Here is a 21,720-nt window from a genome sequence, read left to right on the forward strand (position 1 = left end):
TAATAGTGAAAGGAAAGGAGTGGACAGGCATAGGCAGTGTACATAAGAACAATTTGTGCTCACTACCACACAATCGGAGATCCAAGACTTTTTGTTTTGTTTTGTACCACGTGTGTTTGTGTGCCTCATTATCACTGTCATGAAGTTTAAAAAGAGCATATCAGTGCTGGTCTTGATGGAAAATTGATTTTGGCCAGTCTCAGGACAAGACCTTAAAAATATGTTATTGAGACCAAATGTTAGAACCACAGATACCATAGGGTAGATGCCACGAACTTCCGGGTTTCACACATCAGCGCCGTTTCCGTGAAATGCTAGCCGCGTTCCAACACTCGCCCTCCAACCGCGCGCTCTCGCCGATGGGCATGTCAGCTCTCTGAAATGCTTCGGACAACTGAGACAGACACACTTGCACCAGTCGACGGGAACGGGCAACCGAGGGACACAAAGGCGGAAGCGCAAGGTGTGGGACGCGGCCCACACGTCGCAAACAGGAAAACGGAAACAAAGCTGATGTATGAAAGTCGGAAGTCCCGTCGCCTCCGTGGCATATACCCCATAGGAGCTAGAACACGCCCCTTTTAAGATGCTAATTAGGCTAGGAAGGGCAAAGTTGTTAACGTGCTGTGTGTGGAAGGCAACAAAGCCAAAAACAAAAGATGCCAGCTGTCAAATTGTGCTGCATAGGGTAGTACACAATATCATACAATTACGACAAGGGAATTGGGGAAAAACATTTCACAGGTAATACAAATTGTTGTCTAAAGTACTTCATTTTTGTGCCAGTAGCATGATCCCAATGTTCCACTCAGGACTAATTTTACCCCCAAACTTTCCAAGATGACTGTTGGCCGCCGAGGGGGTCCCTCACACAGGCCGCAAGTGTGTGACAAGACGGCGGTTACCTGCTTTCCCAGACCACGGCAGTGGGGCTGTGCGTGGGATGAGGTAGTAGTTTGTATAGTTTTAGGATCACACCAGATCTGGGAGATGACTATACAGCCTACTGTCTTCCTCACGGCAACCAAAGCGTTCTGTCAATGCGACAAGCCGCCCGCGCATACATCGCTTCCGTCATCTGTTGTTCATCAAAATGTTTTTTTGTACTTTCTCTGTGTTCTCAAAAAAAGATGAAAAAAGCACGACTGTTTTTGTCATATCCAACAAATATTTCTTTTTCACAGCCTGTGTCTTAACGTTTCCTTGTCATTGTTATATGCAAAACATTCTGAGGCAAATGCTCCAATTTTTTTTACAGGTCAGGGGTCTCGCGCTGCATACACACAAAACGGGGCCTGAAAGATGCGTACACAACTTTCTAAAATATGTCACCCATCCCCAAAAATACTTTGTGGGATCAAGTGTTCACACGTATACTCGTATCCGTATGCACATTTGGGAGCCAGATGACCTGAGGTGATTTCAAACTGCATTGTGTCATATCTGCCACACATTCACTTTTACTTGATACTAAAATAATAGAATATCATTCAAAATAAGTTTATATATTTGTATAGTATATACATTTATATTCATACATATGTATATTCATATTTTATATGTATGTTCATATTTTTTATATATATATATATATATACACATGTGTATCTATATATTTTAATAAAGCAATGCTTACAGGATTTGTACTTTGAATTTATTTTGCTGTGCTTTCTCTTTTTTAATGGTACTCATGGTTTTAAATTACTGTCCTAGATAAAGTATTATTTTATGGATTGAGATTGATCTGACTGACGTGATGCCATGCTGTGACCATCACTGATTGCTATAAAAGCATATAAATAACCACAGAGCAGAGTTAGTGAAAAACGGGCACATTGTGGAGTAACGTGTAGCTCGGGTTAGCTTGAATGGCAGTGACTAAATATGTGCTTGTTGAGCCTCCGTTGCTTCACAAAATTCTTAAATTCTCATAAAATATTTTGTCAATTCCAGACATGATTACAATTTTCTTACTAGACAAATATAAATGTTGACGTTATGTCAAATGGAGAAAGAGTAAAGCCTCCTTATCAGAAGTTAAAATGTTTCAAGTCAAAAGAAAATAAACGCGACGACATTGCTCAAGACTGATTTTCATTTTTGCTTTCTTTTCGCTGTGGAAGTGCCCAGTTTTATTTGGTTTCATTTTATTTCCTCCTTTTTTCCCCTACCTGACAAAATCTTTGTTCATTTTAACGATGGTACAATACAAGAAAAAAAATATATATGGAAATTTCTCAAGAAAACAGGTCAACAATCTTTGATTTAGTGATCAATAAAAAAAAATTAAGAGTGCGTCATCCGCGTAACATGAAGTGATGCGTCACTCGACGAGAAGATCTTTGGCAGCTGGTGACGTCACGGTCGCCCGCAATCCAACATGGCGAACATCCGGTGTGTCAAGGTGAGCAAAGAAAGCAAGCGAAGCAGCGTTAAAGCTTTTGTGCGCGCGTATCAAAGTTTCCAAATTGCGGAACTATCGCCGTCTCGTTTGTTGTGTTCGTCTGCAAGTTTTGCAACATGTCGACGCGCAGCACGCTGGCCTCATGTCGTCACAAGCTCGACGACAAGCTCTCTCCATTCAACCCAAAGTCCTCAAGGTGCAACGCTCGCCTCACAAGAACTGGATACATTTCAACAATTCACATTCGAACGTGAAGATTTTAACATTGGGCCTGTTGTAACTTCTTTAATGTGATCACTTCTGACGTGTATGGTCGTTTTGACAATTCTGAACATCCGGGCTTTTCCGACATTTGGGAGAAAAACTGCGTGTTTGTTGTATTGCTTTTGCCTGGAACTAGCATACAAACCAGGTTGATTTGTTATAGTAGTGAGATGACATTTCATCACATTTTGAAATCATAATAATCCCCACAAATCAAATTACAATGATCCAAAGTCCAATGCTTTTTAATGAGCGGAGCGCTTCCTCTCACCGAATATTTTGTTTATTTATTTATTGTTTTTTATTTGTCTCAATATAACATACTATTCCCAACAAATACAACAACAGTAATTTACTAGTAGAAAAACTACAGTGGACCATGTTTGTACTATATATTTTCTGCTTTGTGTTGTGCTCGCTTAGCTGTGGCATCTCCATCTGGCACATGTGCTTCAGGGCCCTGTGATCATTTAAAAAACACACACACACACATTTGAGTTGGGCACATTTGGCCGCATCAACTTGTAAAAGTCCTAAGGGAGAGTGACGATTATCCATTCTTCGACAGTGTGCAAAAATTATCGTCCAAAGCAGGAAAATTGATACCTCTCCAGTTTAGTCACTCTGGGCCTGGCAAGGATGATTTCGAAACCAAGCAGCAGGCTGAAATAGTGGCCTATAGTTGCTTGGCCCACCAGGAATTCTCACGGTGCGCCAGATGGGCCGCTCTGGACCTGCCTGAATTGGCATTCTAACGTGATCTTAAACTTTTTTTGTTTTTCTTTTGACCTGGTGTGGCAGCAATCCCTTCCGTGTGTAATGACTTTCGTTCTTTGCCGTCGCGTTTTTCAATTCTTGTCCTCCTGCTGTGCCGGCGCCTCAGGGTATGGTGGGCCTGGTGACGGGCGGCGCGTCGGGCCTGGGCCGGGCCACGGTGGAGCGTCTGGTGCAGAGCGGAGCGTCGGCCGTCATCTTGGACCTGCCGTCGTCCCAAGGAGCAACGTTGGCAGCTGAGCTGGGAGAACGATGTGCCTTTGCTGCGGCCGATGCAAGTACACACATGATGAGCGGCAAACCCGTTTGCCGGCCCGCAACAAGCAGGCTTGGAAATTCACAGCAAGTTGAAAACTTCTGCTAATTCATTGGAAGTTTACACAATTTAATATTAGTAATTGCTTGGTTGATTTCTGTTTATTTCTTGACGTCTTAAGCCAAAATAAGACTCAAAACAGATATTGCGGCTGCATTCCGTTTTTTTCTCAGCGCTTTCTGCTGTATGGAATGAAAGGCACAGGAGTCAGCCAGAATGGGAGGATTTGATTTAAAAACAAAAATATCAGTCTTCACATGGGACAGTTGTCAGTTAGGACAAGGGGAATTCAACCGTAAATATTTCTTGACAATAAAATGTTATATGTGACCTCAGTAGTCTAAACGTGACATTTTGATTAATATTACATTTGTGGAATATGATTTTGCAGACAAATCCAGCCTTTTTTTTTTTATCAATCCATCTCAGGGGGCGGCCATTTTGCTACTTACTCTCAACTGAAGATGACATCACAGTTGCTCAGGCAACAACCAATCACAGCTCACCTGTTTTTTTAAGCTTAGCTGTGATTGGTTGTTGGTTGAGACCTGAGCAACTTGTGTTGTCATTTTCACTTGACAACACGTGGCAAAATGGCCGCCTTCTAATATTGAAACTGCTGGATTTTGCTGCTTAACTCATATTCCACTAATGCATGTATTAACCAGAATACCGTATTTAGACGAGTGGGGCTGCATAGAACAAGACATTTTTGGGGTGGTTGACTTCTGACAAAAAGATTTGTTTTGTGTCAAAATTACAGTCGCCTTTTATGCTTGCTGAGCCTGATCTACTCTTGTAAATTCTTCATTTATTCTCGTTTGAGGAATGCGTTGTTGTATTTTTGCGCCAGTGTGGTTTCCTTTGAAAGGTTGCGTATATCCTTCGTCTTGTCTGGCAGGTGACGTCAGAGGCGGACGTGCGCTCCGCCGTCGACTTGGCGCGACAGAAGTTTGGCAAACTGGACCTGGCCGTCAACTGCGCCGGCGTCGCCGTGGCGGTCAAAACATACAATTTTAAGAAAGACCTCCCGCACAGACTCGACGACTTCCAGCGCGTCATCAATGTAAGAGCTTCAAACTTCAAACAGCCCATTCCAATCGCATGAAAAGGCAAATCAAGTGGTGATTTTGGGTTATTGCTTCCTCTCTGCAATCAGTATCGGCAGCATGTGGTATGTCAGTGACAGAAAGAAGTTTGACCGTGCGTTGTGCAGGTGAACATCGCAGGAACGTTCAACGTGATCCGTCTGGCGGTGGGGGCCATGGCCAAAAATGAACCTGACGCAGACGGCCACAGGGGCTGCATCGTCAACACCGCCAGTGTGGCCGCCTTTGATGGGCAGGTGAGATGCCCGCCCACCCCTGAACATGAGTGGTGGCCAGTTTCCGTGGAATATGGAGGACCAATAATATATATATTTTATATATATATATATATATAAATTATTTGTATTTAATTTTGAATTATATTATTTTTTATTCAGTCATTTATTTATCTTTAATTTGGGCAGTTTTGGTCCATACTGCCAGGATGAAATGTTATTCAAATGAGGGGGCGGTCCTAAGCGTGGCTTGGTTTGGACTCCGCCGTTGCAAACTGCCTTTCAATGGACTGAGCGGGTCGGCGAACAAGGAAGTCTCGCCGGCTTGCATTGGAGAACTCCGGCTATGGACGACTATCTTGTCCACTGTCACCACAACTTTTGCGATTTGAGTTGCTCGACAACAAGTCGAGGTGACAGTGGACAAGATAGTCGTCCATCGCAGGAGATCTCCATTCAAGTCGGCGAGACTTCCTTGTTCGCCGACCCGCTCACTCGACCAATGAAAGGCAGTTGGCAACGACGGAGTCCAACCCAAGACACGCTTAGAACCGCCCCCTCATTTGAATAACATTTCGTCCTGGCAATATGGACCAAAACTGCCAAAATAGAAATAAAATGAATGATTAAATAAATAAATAAATGGCTAAAAGGGAAAAATATATATATATATAATTTAGAAATTAAATATAAATGTATTTATTTATGTGTATATATTTTTGTTGTTGTTATCATTTATATTTATTTATTTATTTTCGGACTATATATTTTTTATATTAGTTTTTATTTTCACTTATAGTCATTTATTTTTTATTTTGTCAGTTTTGTTCCTCTGTAGTGGAAAAGTACATGATCAGCAAATGTTAAACAATGCCTTCCGTTGCCGATCACAAAAAAAAAACGAGCAGCTGCAGCTGATAGTTTGCAGCCTGCAGCCAACTAAGGAGCAGCTTGTTTGCAGTGTGGCGACCGCCCCTTTTCCATAACACTGCACCCCACACACCAAAAAAATCCACAAAGATGGCGCCCACTTGTCACGTTGCCGTCATGGCTTGGCGGCAGCGACGAAAACATTTGTGTTGCTGCGGAACACTGCCTGAGGCTGTTGTAAATCAACACGATTGTTTACATGCAGGTTGGCCAAGCGGCGTACTCGGCGTCTAAAGGCGGCATCGTGGGAATGACGCTTCCCATTGCCAGGGATCTGGCCCCCATGGGCATCAGGGTGGTCACCATCGCGCCCGGTAAGTACACAAAAAGAGGTCCGATTTTGCTTGCTGATTCAAGGAAACGCGTCCTCACTTGCTATTCACCATAACAGCATTTGTTGACTTTTTTTTCTTCTATTAACTCATTTACTGCCATTGACGGTTATAAACGTCAAAAAGTCATTTTAAGTATTAGTTAAAAAAAAAATTCTGCTTTTGTTAACAAGAGTATGAGAACCTAGACTTTTTTTTTATTGTACATTTAGAACAGATATAAAATTTGTGATTAATTGTTGAGTTAACTATTGAAATCATGCGATTAATTACAATTAAAATTTGTTATCGCCCGACGCCCCTAATTTTTAATAATCATCTAGTCAGGCGATTAAAATTTTTAATTGTAATTAATCGCATGACTTCACTAGTTAACTCACGATTAATCACAAATTTTATATCTGTTCTAAATGTACAATAAAAAAAATTCTAGGTTTTCATACTTGTGTTTATAAAAAAAAAAAAAAAAAGTTAAACTAATAGAAATAGTTCAAATTCATTTTTTACGCTTATAGCCGTCAATGGCAGTGAATGAGTTAAAATAATTATGAAAAATGATAGGAAAGTGGTTTGGGGTATCGTTAGGGTTTGAACAAAGAATGTAGGCAACACGTTTAAGAGGCGTCAAATAAATGGTGTTGCGTGTGTGCGCGAAAAAGCTGACTTGAGCGTAATGGCTGAATTTGGTGTGTTGGTCAGGCCTGTTCTCGACACCCCTTCTGGTGGGGCTTCCGGAGAAGGTGCGCTCCTTTCTGGCTCGCCAAGTGCCCTTCCCCCCGCGTCTGGGCGACCCCGCCGAGTTCGCCCACCTGGTGGCGGCGCTGGCTGAGAACCCCATGATTAACGGTGAGGTCATTCGGCTGGACGGAGCCATTCGCATGCAGCCGTGAGTGCCCACGCGCCATCACGGAGGTCCTCCGTGGTAAAAGCAGGACCTCGCAATGGGACAGTATTTATGGGCAAGTTTTTAGTGCATCGCAGTGCTTTTGAGTTGTTTGGTAAACATACACTTTGAAAATAAAGCAAAAATTGCATTTTTGGTTTGGAATCTTGGAAGCTTTTTCATATTGTCTACAGATTTCGAAAATGAGCGGCATTTGACCAGTTTTTCTTTTGATGGTACGTAAGAGTCAGCAATAGAAACAAATTGTGTATTTCTTTATGAATGTCAGCTAAGGTCAAATTCATTGTTGGTGTTGCCATGCCGGTCAACATGACCATTATGGTGCTGGCCCAACTAACTCAAACTATATTAGCTTGTGGATCTGGTTCTTTAAACGAGCACATTGCAGATTCTTCCAGTCTTTGAGAACTGATTTTTTTTTTTTTTTTTTGAAGGAACATCCTTTTATCTTTCATGCTCGCAATATTATTCCAACAGTAACAAGCAGAAGGCTGCATATTCTCAGTTGAACTGTTTGCTTGATGCTGGAATGATCGGATATAAAGCTGTGGGGCTACAAGAATGATTAGTGGTGAATCGTAAAAAGTGCCAATTTATACAATCTAAAAAAACAATTGGCTAATCACGAAAAATACATACACATAGGGGGGAAAAAATTCGGGTTCTTAGCTGATTTAGCAATTGGGTTTCCAGTACTTGGTACATTTGTCCACACGATGTCGCTGTGATAGTTACAAGAAGTGGCGCTGAGGATTCGCGCCCTGCTTGGTTGCAACAGTCGAGTCAGTCGACATGAAAAGAAATGGGGCGAAAAAAATCAAATGATATATGGAATAATAAGAAAAAAAACGTCAGGCTGATTCACTCACTCTTTTTAGTTTGGGGGAAAAAACGCATTAAAGGCAAACCTGGCCTTACTGCTTACCGTTTTTTCACTGACTTTTTTTTTTAATGTGTCCATACGGGTGTCCTTGTTCTTTGTGCTGTTCGGTACATGTTTGGTGTATGTCCAGTTTTTTTCCGACGTTTTTGATAAAATAAAATAAAAAACTTAAGGGTGTCGGTACTGCACCTTGTACGTCAGGTGCGAACCGCCACTAAACAAAAGAAGAAGAAGCAGGCGAAGAAGAAGAAGAAGAAGCGGCGGTTTTGATTGGAGGAAGTGACTGAGCAACAAAGAAAGATGGCTGAAGTGATCGAGCTGCAGAAACTCAAGGTTGGTCGTGCCACTTATTATCGATTGTTAGACTGAAAATGTCTAGCTTTGATAATTTTGTGCGGTTGGTTGGGGTTTGAACTCTTCCACGTCCCCGTTGAGTGGCGTAAAAACCAAAGCGCTGGGGCCGACGCAACGTGTAGACCGGCTGCTAATGCTAATGCTAATCGTTAGCTTGTTCTCACGTTGTTGGAGCATTTTGCGCCCAAGTTTTAAAAAAGAAACGTTAGAAGGTTGCATTCTCCGGACAGAAAAACAACTAAAGTCGTAAGAATAAGTGCTAGAGGGCCAAACTAAAAAGGTTGGCGATATTTGGAAACGAGGCAGGGGTGGCAAAAAGGGTTTTCTTTGCCAGCCCACATCCAAGTTAAGTTGTTCACAGAATACCAAACAATTCACCTCTTACGTTTTAACACTTCATATTGTGAAGTGATATGATATATACACACTACAAAACTATTTTGGACTTTGATTTTCAATGTAAGATATTTACACAATTGTTCAATAATGTGTGAATTGATTTGATTAAAAAAATAATATTTTTTTACCAAGATGAAAAGAACAAAGCTTTTGCACAACAAGCCGGCACACCTGATTTTCTCTAGCATTTTCTAAGTACGGTAAATATATACATTTATTTGACAGCGTAGGAACACATCAATAATAAGAACCTTTAAGGTTGTGCTTGTCAGGCAAAAATCCAACTGAAGGTGGAGCAATGAATGTAAATGGGTCAAGTTACAAAATATGGCGACATTTGGAAACATGTTTGATCTACGTCGCTTTCGGTTTGAGGAGCCGGCAGACCCATCAATGGGCCCATAAATCCCAAGACGCGTGTTGAGGGTGAATGAGCTCGTAATGTTACAAACTCGTGAGCCTAATCGGCAAACATTTGAAACATTGTTGAATTTGTTGTTTTTGAAAATGTTTCTCTGTTGGCTTTCAGCTTGCCGAGTTGAGGCAAGAGTGCGACGCGCGAGGTCTGGAAACCAAAGGCAACAAGGGGGAGCTGATCGCACGCCTGCAGGCCTACCTGGACGAGCATGGTGAGCCCCGAGAAGCAGCGCGCTGGAGTTGGGCAAAAAAATAAAAAATCCCACCTCAAATCAACCTTGGAAGCTAAAGGAACTCGTGCAGTTTATTTTCTTTGCTATAGGCGGTCAGACAAGCAGACATCATGCGATTGTGGAATTTCTTTCTGCCTTGTCCTCGGGTTGAAGTGGCTGTTCAATCACACTCAGTATTTTGACATTCTGTCATTTTCTGGGGAATCTTGTCAAGTTGCTACTCTGAAAGATTGTGTGGTTGCCAGTGTTTTCTGTCCATGTGATGAAATGGGCAAATGCATTCATGTGACTGACTGACTGTCTTTGTTTTGTTATCACGGAAGCCACAGATGAAGAGGTGGATGTGGACGACGTGCTGGCGGACGACAGCGTGGTGGTAATGTCGTCAAGTTGGCAAACTGACGTTTTGATTGCGCGTCAAGTTGAGGTGACGTCCATTTCCGTTTGTGTTGTAGGATTTCACAAAAAGCGACATCATAGACAACGGCAAAGACGTCAAAGAATTGGAATCTCCTGTGGCCGAGCTGTGAGTTTCTTCACGATTTCCTTCCTTTTTTTTTTGTCAGCTGGGCCCCATAGCCATAATTGTCAGTTGTTTCGAAACACGCCGACTCCCCAGCAGTCCCACAACGCCAACAACAAGAAATGTTTCCAGCTTGCCCTTGAGCTTCAAGCATGGTCGTCACACTTCGCAAGCATTCTTATATGACTTGCTTTGCAGGCGTCAAAAGTTTGCACTGACTCCATCTTTCTAACGTCCATCTCGCCGTTTAAGTCAGTCCAGGGTGACATTGCAAGTTAGAATCTGTTCTCAAATAAATGACCCCGGCAAAAATCAGCATTGTGATTTTAATTGATTTGGTTTCCCTCCCTTTGCCTGAGAAAGCAGCATGACAATGACAAGTTTTGTTGTTTCTTTTTCCCTTCTGGATTTGCTTTATTTCTCATGTGTTAAGTGCAACTTGTTGATTGTCTAGGCGCAACACAAGCTAGCTTGCTAATAAGCATATGCGGCTTCAGACTGGACCTCCTGCACTTTTGTCAAGGGGGTCCTGTCTGTTCACACGCATGTTGTTTGTGGAAGCAGTGCATGTTCGCAGCAACGCTTTCAAAATATTAACAAGAACAAACAAATGAATTGCAAAAATGGATTTATCTTTGTCCTTTTTTCAGGCCCGCTGAGAAGAAGATTGTGAAGATCTCTCCTCCGGCCACTGGCGGTGAAGTATGTGTGACGCGTCATCCAGCACAAATCCTTCCTTTCTCGCGCAGCCTCACATTTACCAGCAAGCGTCTTCTTTTATCGAGCAGCGGCTGCAGAAGCGCGCCGAGCGTTTCAATCTGCCGGCCACGGCTGAAGACAAGAAGGCCCAGCGTGCAGCCAGGTGAGATCCGCCAATTCCTTGGCCCGCTGATCACAAAGTTTGCTCTTTGTGAGCAAGTCAAGACACGGCTGTATTTATAAACAGAATTTCACTATGGGAAATTCCTATTGTCAATTTTTCATTTTGTACTCTTTTTGTTCCACTGCATGTTTCCGTACGGGCGTGTTTGCCCGTCTAGGTTTGGTATAGCCGCCAGCGCTACAAGTGCGTCCACAGGTGTGTATGATGACTCTTTGACGCTGCGCCGCCGTCCGTCATGTACAAGCAACGTGTAACATCAATCATTTCCTTCTCCTGCACAGGCGGTGCCGTGGCCAAAAACGCGCCGGTAAGAGCCGCCGCGCGTCACGCCGCACCCACCGCTGACGTGCGGCTGAACGCTTCTGCCGTGTGTCGCAGGTCAACGTGGATCAGCTGAAGAAGAGAGCGGAGAGATTCGGCATGAACGTATCGTCACTTTCGCAAAAGGTCAGCCCGCCTCGCTCGGAAGGCGCTCGCACCTTCTGTCTTGACAATTTTTCAGCAAATAGAAGCGCTCTATATGTGGTTTTACAAAAATTCGTCGCCAGTTTCATATGTAACTGTGGAGCAAAACTTGTTTTCTCGTGGAGCTGGTAGACGTGAATATCATTTTAATTGATTTCATTGGGTGCGATATACGAGTCGTTTGAATTGGCAGCAAGTTTGTGGAGGGAATTCAACTCGTAAGTGAAGTTGTGAATTTATTTGGATGTTGAACGCCGCATTTGCTTTGTTGTCATCGGCAGATGGAAGCAGACGAGAAGCTGATGAAGAGGAAGGAAAGGTTCGGCATCATTACAGGCGGCGGAGCCGCCGGCTCAGCGGACGTCGAGGTTAGCGTCTCGTCGTGTTTCTGACACTTGCTCGTACCTTGGCCACCGATGATGAGCCCAAAACACTTTCATATCATTTTAGACCCACTTTTGACAATAATACATAAAAAAAAACCTCATGATTAGATTTTTTGGGGGAGGGGGGGGAAATTGCACCGCAAGTGCAATACGTTAAAAATAGCAATTGCCAAACAATAACGAGGTCGCTAGTGTTTTTCACTTTGTTTTTTGTTGTTGTTTTTTTTGCCACTCAGCAAAGCAAAAACATGCAACTCAGTACCAATCTAGGCTAAGATCTTAGAACAGTTGAGATGCATAATCATCAGCGTTCTTCCTTCACACCAATTACTACTTTCCTATTAACCAGAGCTTGAGTGCCATCTTTTGGCATTTTGGAAAGACCACAAAAGTATGTATGCCAAATACATAGTGGGTTTTTCAGCGAATGAATGAATTTGCGGCAGTCTTACAGCAAATAATGGAATCTTGACTGCTGTCCACCAGCCGGTTGATTGTGTTCATCTTGTGTGTATTTTTTTCCTTCTTTTTCTTTGCAGGCAAAGAAAGTGAAGCGTGCTGCTCGATTTGGAATAGCATAAAGTGTGTGTTTTTTGTTTTGTTTGACATTTTCAGTCACCGGGATTCTAAGTGAAGACAAAGGTTGCAGATTGTTACCTCGGTAATCAAACAAGTTTAAAAAATGTTGTGTTAGTAGAAACTGGAGGGAGAACTTTTTTTGTTTTGTTTTTTTGCCTGCTTACACCTAACAAGTTTCTCTGCCCTTTTTACAGTTTTGTTTTTCTCACACTTTGACAAATGTTGGATATATTTCGTGGCCATGACAGACGACTGCTTTTTGTTGCCAATTTTTCTCATTGTCAAATCTTCTTGCACTCTATTTGAATGAGCACAATTTCAAGCGAGCAAGCACGTTTCCATTCTGAACACGTTTGTCTATTGCCAGGTTTGGACAAAAAGGCATTACTGTAGTTACTTACATTTTGGGGGGGGGGGGGGGGCGTCCTTCAGCTGCCTCACAATAGTGGGTCTAAATGAGAGGGCAGTCTGAGCAGATTCACTTCAGGCATTTGGGGAGTTGAATACTTTTTTTTTTGTGACACCCAGGAAATTTGGGTTAATTCTGGCAAAAAAACAAACAATCAAAACTCAAACTGCTCACAAATGCTCGTAAATGACATGAGGAAAATGAGAAAAATTTGGCCGGGAAAGTTGTAACTGTAATATATTCAGACCAAATCACAAGAAGAATCTCATTGTTAACTTTTTTTTTTTTTTAAATAATAGAATGCTGATTTTGGGGCAACAAATGTTTTCAGATGATGACTTGTAAGGATAAAACTTTTATTTGTGTTAAATTGTACTTTTAATGCTTGTAACTGCTTGGTTCATTGCTTCAGTTATCTGTTCATTTTATAAAATAAAATGTTTTCAATTTTGTGATACCGGCTTTGCTGCATTTTGTGCGTGTGTTTACAGGCAGTATATTCAGGATCGAGTCGACTCAGCGACGCTCTTTCACATCAACACCTAAGTTCAATGAAACACATCACAGAGACTAGTACAAAAATGTTTCTAGCATGAAAGGGGGGGAAGCTTGCCCGCTACAGATAACAGCTCTGATACGGATGGCTTCCTACCGCTTGTATGTCAAGGACAGCAAACTCAACAAAACTGAAACAAAAGCAAAAAAATACTAAGGCCACTCACTATGTGTAATATAAAGTAAATACTGACGGAAGTAGCTAATAAATAATTGCCCTTTTGCAATGTTCAAAAAGTGGTGAAAAAAATTATCTAACACTCATAATCACAGAAAATGGCACGCACACAGCGAACTGTCTGCTGAGTACACGATTTGTGCTTATATTTTTATTTTTTGCCTAGCATTTAGGTCTAGTGTGCGACAGGCTGTTTGAGGGGGAGGGGGGAATAAACCTCAAATTTGTTGTTGAATAAACCGGAATGTATCGCCACTGAGCGTTTTTTAAAAATGAAAAGCAGGCTTACCATTAAAAAAAAAAAGTGTTGAAATAGTTAACAAATAACTGGAGAAAAATCCGCGAATTGGTGAATCCGCGGGTGCAGAACCGCAGGTGTGCGGTGTCGACTGTCTGAATAAGGTGAACCCCATCCTTGATTTTACTGACACCTGCTGGCGATCGAGAGGAAAGCGCACCCTCGCCCCTTCCCACCCCGACTCGGTTAGGTATCGGCTATAATGTTAAGTATCGTTGGTATTTGTCATTTCTCTGTCCCTCTCTCCAGCCATTATCAATCAGCAACGACACTACAGAGACAAGTTGCATAATACAAGTAGCACGTTCCATATACGATAAAGACAGAAATATGTCATGTCACACACTCACTAGACAACAACACTAAAGTAGGCATGACGACATTTTTTGGCACAAACGCGGAACCCCATATTTCAGTGCTGCTCAGTCGATGGACATCCATTCCGACAAGGTCATTTTGGCCAAGTCCCGAAGCGATCATGTGTGTAAAAAAATAAATAAAGTGCCATTTTGCAGGTCTCCTACGTTTACTGCCGTAGCTGAGCTAAGCGCCGGAAGTGAGGCATTCCGATTATCTGAACGCTTCCGGGGTTAGTGCGTAACCCCTATTTTAAAAGTCCCCCTCGTCGGTGATGGCGGCTTCGCTTCGTTGTCCCCCCGCAAGCTGTAACAACAAATGGTACTACAGCCGGCAAGAGATCGAAAACAACCCGTCTCGACGAGCCGGGCTCGACCCGGACAAGGAGCTGTCGTACAGACAACAGGCGGCCAACCTGCTGCAGGACATGGGCCAGCGGCTTAATGTGTATCTTTTGGCCGCCGCGTTAGCCGCCTTAGCTCGTTAGCGGCTAGCCGAGTTATCAGCGCCTCTTGCTTGGTTCGGCTCGTGAAGCTTCCTTGCGTCCTTCCTGACTGCTTCTCGTGTGCATTCCTTTGCCTCCCCCGAATCAGCGAGAGTGCTTATCGACACGTTTTCGTTCGTCTCATGCGGGTTATGGTGTACTGACGCACCGGAATTTTTTTATTTGGCAGTAGCCGAGCCGCTAGGCCTCGGGCCTTTCCGTTAGCACGTTCTCATTAGCTGTAGCTCGTGCAGGAATTCCACTTTGTTGGGAACGTTTACACTTTCCCTTTGGCTGAAAGAAGATTTTACATCACTTTTATGTGCACTTTGTTTTCTGTGACACCGAAAGGTTTTCACGAGTGAAGTTGAGGAAGATTCGTCTTTCTTTGCAACGCGGTAACATTGACTGGTCTTTTTATACTGCATTGGCTATGTGCGGACAGTTCACCAGGTTCGTTGATTTGCATGAAATTTACCGGATATATAATTAAAAAACGATTCAAATTATTTAAACTAACTGGCCAAGGTCTTAATGCAGAGTTGCGACGCGTTATTTTTTCTTTCTTTTAATTTTTTTATATCCGACTTTCAAACTAGCATAACTTTTTTTTAATGTTTAGGCGGTAGTTATTTTTGCCGCGACCGGCAACTCTCTTGCTAGCGTTATTTTGCCGTGAACGGTGAATTGGCCAGTTGCCAAAGTGAGATATTCTTGGCCTGCCGTAAACGGCTATTTTACCGTGATTACGGCAGGTTGGCCGTGATTTGGTTATTTTAGGATGATGTGTAGACTGCTGTATTACGGTTTAACTGCTTTCAGATTTTTCCCGATTCCTTAGGCAATATCAGTCCAGTACTTTTGAATGGAAAATCGTCATAATTCTACATCAAGTTGTACAACTGCAGAACCGTTAAATTCTTCAATTCAACACGTGAAACAAAATAGCTCGTTTACAACTCCCGACTGGCTGCAAGAAATTGCATACAGTTTTTTTTTTAAGTTACAGTTGTTATTTGTACCTGTGGCGTGAAGGAATAAAGTAGCACCTTCGGGGCAACCGCTGAACCCACTACAGCATTTTAGAAAGCCAAAGGCCCATGTTTACAAAAGACAAGGTAATGGTCATGAGCCAAACAGTTTGCTGATGAGGTGTTAGGGTCTGGTTGCATTTGGCACTCTAACATGCAGAGAAAACACACACAAAAAGTTGAGAATAAACAAACGCTCCATGCATTAATATACATTCTAAGGAATACATTTAGCACAGGTGTGAGGGATTTAAAGTTGATAGTGTTGATAAAATTAGCCTTGGAAGCTACATGAGCCATCATGGTGGGTCAATGTAACATCACAACTTCCGTCAGTGAGTCTAAAATATGTGTGCAGATTGATTTGATTTGGCAGAAGCAATGGTTATTTTGAGGTTGGAGACTGGCCTTTCTCGCCTCAAAGTAATGTTGAGGGCCATTTGTCGAGTATATATCCATGATATTATTGTTTGGTGCGCAAGCCTTGCAAGTTGATGTGATGCAATTCAAATGTTTACACAATTTACCTTAGCAAGCACATTTTAGTTCCCAGCTTACAATTAATACAGCCATCGTGTACATGCATCGCTTCTACATGGTGCAATCATTCACCAGATTCCACCGAAATGTGAGTATGCCGTTTGTGTCACCTTTTCATGTTGCCCGATTGGGGCCGAGCACTTCTTGAATATTGAAATTTTTGGGGGTCGGGGGGGTTTGTCTTTTCAGGTAATTTGTCCTGCGGTACTTTTCCTGGCCGCCAAGGTTGAAGAGCAGCCCCGAAAGCTGGAGCACGTCATCAAGGTGGCCCACGCCTGCCTCAACCCGCAGGAGCCCTCGCCGGACGTACGCAGTGATGTAAGTTTGACTTCCTCGAGCATCTCCCTTCGGCACCCGCGCACTCCCGCCTTTACTTCCGGTTTGCGTTGAATCAACCTTGGCAAAGGTTTGCATATTTGATTCTTAAGCAGCACATCCAAACCTTTGACTTGCGGTCATCCGGCCTTTCTAAAAGATGGATGGCAGAAAGTCGGCCTGTCAAGATCACCTGCAGAAGCCGTCGAGATAATTTGATATTAGCCAAAGCAAAAGTGCATGACCGGCTGATCTTGTGTACGGACGGATAGCGGCCTTGCACTGAGTAATGTGCCTGTCCTCTCAACCTCAGGCCTACCTGCAACAAGCCCAAGACCTGGTCATTCTTGAGAGCATAATACTCCAGACCTTGGGTAAGTTGGGAAGGAAAGTCTGGCCGGCTCCCTTGATGTTCCCTCCCTGTCATTCTCAACTAGTAACCTCTTTTGACTTTTGTTCAACAGAAGCGTCGCACGCACTTGGCAACACTGCAAAGTCGCATTCATGTCTCACCAAGACGCTGAAATCTCACCTTTCCTTTTTTTTTTTTTAATAATAATGAAAAACAATGTCTCTTCATTTGAAGCCGACAACGTCTGCTGAATCCCTCCGTGTATTCAGTCCAAGGGAGAGAAAAAACAGCACTAAGATGAAGTGCCATCAAAGCCAGTCAATAAACCTTCAGTTTTTCTGTTTAGGTCAGAATGTTAGTGGAAGACCCCATGCAAATGTTGGGCTAACACAGGATTGATTTTTGTACCGTCCGGTCAGAGCGCGCCTTTACCGCAATTGGCGGCCGACTCATCCTTGTTTTGTTGTGTCCTCTCTTGTTGCAGCGTTTGAAATCACCATCGACCATCCGCACACGCATGTTGTCAAGTGCACTCAGCTTGTTCGAGGTGAGCATCAAAAGACACTTGAGCTCGTATTGGGGGGCACGCATTCAGGTTTTAAGTGTGCTTCTCTTTTCTCTTGTTGTTTCAGCAAGTAAGGACCTGGCACAAACATCTTACTTCATGGCAACCAACAGGTATATTCCTAGTTCATGTGTCTTATTTTGCTTTATTTTCCAAACACAATTCCATTCAAGCCAAATATACTGAATTTGTATTTTCCCCTCTTCTTTCCTTGTTCCTCCCATTGCCGTTTTCTTGCTCTCCTGACGTGCACGCTGCCACATAGTCTCCACTTGACCACCTTCTGCCTGCAATACAGCCCGCCCGTGGTGGCCTGCGTGTGCATCCACCTGGCTTGCAAGTGGTCCAACTGGGAGATTCCCGTGTCTACAGATGGCAAACACTGGTGGGAATATGTTGACCCCACAGTCACCCTCAAGCTACTGGATGGTAAAAAAAAAAGTCAAATCTCCTTATAGAAGAGCAAAAAGTTTTCAAAAAAAGTCACACAGAGCTTTTCACCTTATAGTAAACCCCCAATGATTTGGGGTGGAGGGGCAAGATTTCCCCCAAATGCTGAGTCTGGTTGGAATGACCACTTCAACTTGTGGACCTAAACGATTCCCTAAAATGTCCAATCCTGTCAAAGTGTGGAAGGGCTGTGTGACTTGCAATTCTCTCCAGCTGACATTGCCCCCCCCCCCCCCCCCCTTTCTTCAATATTCAGAGCTCACACATGAGTTCCTGCAGATACTGGAGAAAACGCCCAGCAGATTGAAACGGATTCGCAACTGGAAGGTATGTAAGATACTTTTTCCAGAGTGCCAGGAGGCTTACAAAGGATGCAATTAGGGTCTGATATTGGGTGGCGGTCCTGCCAAAACTGGCACTGGCCTTTTAGATTTTTTGATGTCCATTTGCCAAGAAAATATTGTACAGTGTTCCCATGCTATATCACGGTTCATCTTTTGCGGCATTGCTGTTTTGCAATTTTTTTATCTGTGACCGTATCTTTATATATTGCAGTTTTACTTCGCCAGTTTGTTTGGTTTTTCTTGCTGTTTAAGTCAAACCAGTACAAAAACTATTTTTTAATATATTTTTTGTGGTGGTTTAACAAAATCTGAGACCATGGACAATAGCTCGTCGCCCCCAAAATCCTCATCCCCTCAGTATGGGTGCGTTCGGAAATACGCTCCAAGGATCCTAAGAGCTTATGGATGTCTATGGCTTCTTTGGTGTTATGCTAAATCTCTTTTCTTTTTTCTCATCTTTGATCTTGCAAAATGTTTTGCCTTAGAGACCTAGATTCTAGAATAGTGGTGGAACAGAATTTTGTGTGTGTGTGTGATGTGCTCGTTTGAAATTGTTGCACACCACACACACTTCAATCAAAACTAAGTCTTCTATATTTTTTCTCCTTATGTGATGTCTGTAACAAACAATCTCCTTAGATTTGAAAACATTCTTGTGTTAACCTGGCCTTTAAGAGCCAATCAAATCTTTCCCATCAACTTTGATGAATTTCCATGAAAAATTGGCACCTCAGCCCTACTTCGCAGGCTGTCACTGTTGCGCGTATTTCTTCTCAGGCAGGAGGTCAGACGCCAAAGGCCAAGCCAAAGGTCCAGGAGGAGGGAGACCAGAGGGACACCATGATGAGCATGATCTCCATGGCCTCGTCGGAGAGCACCGTGGCGGGCCTGATGAGCCTCTCGGCGCCGCCCTCCGCCTCGGCGGCGGACAACGACAGGAGCACGCCCGGCAGCGCCGCCACCTGGGGCGCTAAAAGTCAGGGGGGTGCAGAGCAGCAGTCCAACCATGAGGTCCACGCCCCCGCCAAGGTGTCATTAAGCGAATACCGCGCCAAGAACGCCGACGTCCTGGCTGCGCAGAAGAGGAAGTTGGAGAACATGGAGGCCAGCGTGAAGCGGGACTACGCCAACGCTGCCCAGGTTCTCATTGGTCAGCAGCAAAGGAAGGAGAAGCAGCAGCAATCGGGCTCATCTTCCTCTGACCTGTCCAACCCGTCGCCAATTATTCTGAAAATCCCCCTGGAGAAGGAGAAACACGATCGAAGCGCTCTGAAAATGAGGTTCCCGGTCGCCGCCGCCGCCGCCGCTGCCAGGGGGGCGGAGCAGGACATCAAAGTGCGCATTCGCGTGCCCGACAAGCAAAGGGGGAGTTCCGCTGAGGAGGGCAAGAGCAGGGACAAGCACAGGGGGGAGCGCTCCAACCACCACCACCATCATTACCACAACCCTTCCTCCAGCGGCGCCTCCCTCTCCTCCTCGCACAAGCACTCGTCTACTTCCGGCGGCGCAGTAGGAAGTGGCAAAAAAGTCTCCAGTGACTCGTCCCGAACGAGCTCGTCCTCGTCGCGCAAGAGGACGCACCCCCAGGACCCTTCGGCGGGATCCCATCCCGCTTCCAAAGTCGGCAAGTCTTCTCGCAATCCCTACCAGCTGCCGCCCCTGTCTTCCTCCTCCGACATCCTCCCCGCGCTGGGACTGCCCCACCACCCCCCGGGCAGCTACTCGCACCCCAAAGGCGACAAGACGGACACCAACGGGCACGGCGCGGCGGGTGGCGCCCAGTCCAACGAGTACCAAGACACTTTTGAAATGTTGAACTCTCTTCTGAGCGCGCAGGGGGTGCAGCCCTCGCAGCCGTCGATGTTTGACTACCGCTCGCAATACGGGGACTACAAGTACTCGGGCGGGTCCCGGGGCAGCAACGCCAGACCTCCGCCCCTGCCTTCAGACCCCCCTCCCCCGCTTCCGCCCTTACCCAAATGATTTCCTGCTGTCTGTTTGTCACGCTTCTTTTTTTACAAGTCAATATTTTTATGGGCCTCGCTCACCATCATGATGTGTGACGACTTTTAAAATGTTTGTTTTTACTGAAAAGGCTTGAAAAGCTTCGCCGTGTCCCCGGGAAGGTATTTTTGGTTATTTCCCCTGTGATTGTCATACATTTTCCCCATCCTGCATTTTAAAGCAAATTAAAGATTTTAGATTACATCACCATTATTATTAGGTTATTTTAGGTTTTACTATTTATTGATCCCCCCCAACCCCCTCATCTTTGAATGATACTCGTTTTTAATCTTCCCCACCATAATGATCAACAATGAATACTGTACAGACGTGACCAAGTCCATCTCCAAAGCTGCCCTAACCCAAAAAGACGGGTTTGCTGTGCTTCATTTGGTAAATGAAAGATTGTAAAATGTTCTAGAGTACATGAAATATTTTTACATTTTGTAAAAAACAAAAGAAAGAAAAAAAAAGTATTATACGTCTTTTTAAATTGTTTCAACTGTTGCAGTCATTGTTTTAAATGGTTGTAAAGTGTACTTTGTGGGTTAAAGATTCTCATTTTCAAACACGTGTTGATATTGACACAGTGATGCAGATTTTGAATTGTTATATTCAGAGAATTTTTCATGTCATGTTTAGATTTATGATGACCATATCAAGTGATTAACCAGCTTTCGTTGGCTGGTTATCATGTAGACATTCCTTTTTGGGAATGTGTTTTTGTTTTTTTGTTTTTTTTTCTCTTCTCCTTTTAAGTGGAAGTCCAGCGTCATCCCGTGAGCTGATTGATGCTGGACTGATGTAGTCCTGTTAAAGTTGATGTCTTGCTCCTTTTGCATTGTGCATTCAACTAACCTGTTAAGCTCCAAGTTATGTTAACCATCAAGCATGATCCCGTTTGTGAGGAGAATGGAGCAGATGACCAATCGTCTTGTCTGCTCCATTCGTTTGTGTTTCAACAATTAGATTTCAGCTGGACAACAAATGACCTCTTTTAACATATATTTTACTCTGTACATTAGCTTCACGATATGACCGAAAAACGAACTGCAGAGTTTTTAGTCACTTTTATTTTGTAACTAGAGTAAATGCACTGATAGGTTGCACTGCAATTTACCTGCAAAGCAAGTGCAAAACTAACTTTATAGGGTCAAAAAAAACAAAAACTGCCATGCAACACAGCAATGCAAATCACTTTATTTACCTGAGCTTTTTTTTTTTCTTGCATCTTGGACTTTTGTAATGTACGCAGGACTGGTCTTGAATGACATGTTAGTGGGATTTCTTCCTCCAGGTAACCTGTTGTATGTGAATACTTGTTTTTACATAATGTATTTTTTTTTCATATTAAAGTCAATAAATACTTTAAGGGAAGATTTTCCAAATGTTTCTTCATTTTAATTATAACTGCACGTTTTGTTCGACAAATGATTGGCAGCCTTTCACACAAGTGCGCTCAATTGAA

General features: G+C 43.5%; 3 protein-coding genes across 8 annotated transcripts; all 3 read left to right on the forward strand.

The window, feature by feature from the left end:
- Window positions 1-2,336: 2,336 nt before the first annotated feature.
- Window positions 2,337-7,392, forward strand: hsd17b10 (hydroxysteroid (17-beta) dehydrogenase 10). The gene is made up of 6 exons (XM_086069011.1): window positions 2,337-2,404; window positions 3,552-3,716; window positions 4,660-4,824; window positions 4,975-5,103; window positions 6,218-6,326; window positions 7,044-7,392. Exons 1-6 carry the CDS (start codon window positions 2,381-2,383, stop codon window positions 7,232-7,234), a joined length of 783 nt encoding a protein of 260 aa, XP_085925137.1. The 5' UTR covers window positions 2,337-2,380; the 3' UTR covers window positions 7,235-7,392.
- A 650-nt stretch (window positions 7,393-8,042) lies between these two features.
- Window positions 8,043-13,236, forward strand: sarnp (SAP domain containing ribonucleoprotein). 3 transcript variants are annotated; one of them, XM_086069012.1, is made up of 11 exons: window positions 8,043-8,464; window positions 9,414-9,512; window positions 9,854-9,910; window positions 9,990-10,060; window positions 10,708-10,759; window positions 10,846-10,919; window positions 11,098-11,135; window positions 11,222-11,247; window positions 11,319-11,387; window positions 11,687-11,773; window positions 12,331-13,236. In XM_086069012.1, exons 1-11 carry the CDS (start codon window positions 8,432-8,434, stop codon window positions 12,370-12,372), a joined length of 648 nt encoding a protein of 215 aa, XP_085925138.1. In that variant the 5' UTR covers window positions 8,043-8,431; the 3' UTR covers window positions 12,373-13,236. The 3 variants fall into 3 exon arrangements, with proteins under 3 accessions (XP_085925138.1, XP_085925140.1, XP_085925139.1); XM_086069014.1 differs by having other exon boundaries at window positions 8,047-8,464; window positions 9,414-9,513; window positions 9,864-9,910; XM_086069013.1 differs by having other exon boundaries at window positions 8,112-8,464; window positions 9,414-9,513; window positions 9,858-9,910.
- Window positions 13,237-14,423: 1,187 nt separating this feature from the next.
- Window positions 14,424-21,629, forward strand: ccnt1 (cyclin T1). 4 transcript variants are annotated; one of them, XM_086069613.1, is made up of 9 exons: window positions 14,424-14,614; window positions 16,229-16,310; window positions 16,412-16,540; window positions 16,851-16,911; window positions 17,374-17,436; window positions 17,522-17,567; window positions 17,720-17,883; window positions 18,161-18,231; window positions 19,026-21,629. In XM_086069613.1, exons 1-9 carry the CDS (start codon window positions 14,442-14,444, stop codon window positions 20,229-20,231), a joined length of 1,995 nt encoding a protein of 664 aa, XP_085925739.1. In that variant the 5' UTR covers window positions 14,424-14,441; the 3' UTR covers window positions 20,232-21,629. The 4 variants fall into 4 exon arrangements, with proteins under 4 accessions (XP_085925739.1, XP_085925737.1, XP_085925738.1 ...); XM_086069611.1 differs by having other exon boundaries at window positions 17,374-17,435; window positions 17,512-17,567; XM_086069612.1 differs by having other exon boundaries at window positions 17,374-17,435; window positions 17,515-17,567.
- Window positions 21,630-21,720: the final 91 nt, after the last annotated feature.

This window comes from Leptonotus elevatus, chromosome 2, assembly GCF_054856555.1.
Source record: "Leptonotus elevatus isolate MCC_2025b chromosome 2, RoL_Lele_1.0, whole genome shotgun sequence".
Lineage (NCBI taxonomy): Eukaryota > Metazoa > Chordata > Actinopteri > Syngnathiformes > Syngnathidae > Leptonotus > Leptonotus elevatus.

Coding starts and splice junctions, on each gene's coding strand:
- hsd17b10 (XM_086069011.1), top strand. CDS start 2,381: ATGGCGAACATCCGGTGTGTCAAG. Junction 4,825..4,974: donor ACTTCCAGCGCGTCATCAAT/GTAAGAGCTTCA, acceptor TGCGTTGTGCAG/GTGAACATCGCAGGAACGTT. Junction 5,104..6,217: donor TGGCCGCCTTTGATGGGCAG/GTGAGATGCCCG, acceptor GTTTACATGCAG/GTTGGCCAAGCGGCGTACTC.
- sarnp (XM_086069012.1), top strand. CDS start 8,432: ATGGCTGAAGTGATCGAGCTGCAGAAACTCAAG. Junction 10,061..10,707: donor GAATCTCCTGTGGCCGAGCT/GTGAGTTTCTTC, acceptor TCCTTTTTTCAG/GCCCGCTGAGAAGAAGATTG. Junction 11,388..11,686: donor TATCGTCACTTTCGCAAAAG/GTCAGCCCGCCT, acceptor TGTCATCGGCAG/ATGGAAGCAGACGAGAAGCT.
- ccnt1 (XM_086069611.1), top strand. CDS start 14,442: ATGGCGGCTTCGCTTCGTTGTCCCCCCGCAAGCTGTAACAACAAATGG. Junction 17,568..17,719: donor TACTTCATGGCAACCAACAG/GTATATTCCTAG, acceptor GCTGCCACATAG/TCTCCACTTGACCACCTTCT. Junction 18,232..19,025: donor AACGGATTCGCAACTGGAAG/GTATGTAAGATA, acceptor ATTTCTTCTCAG/GCAGGAGGTCAGACGCCAAA.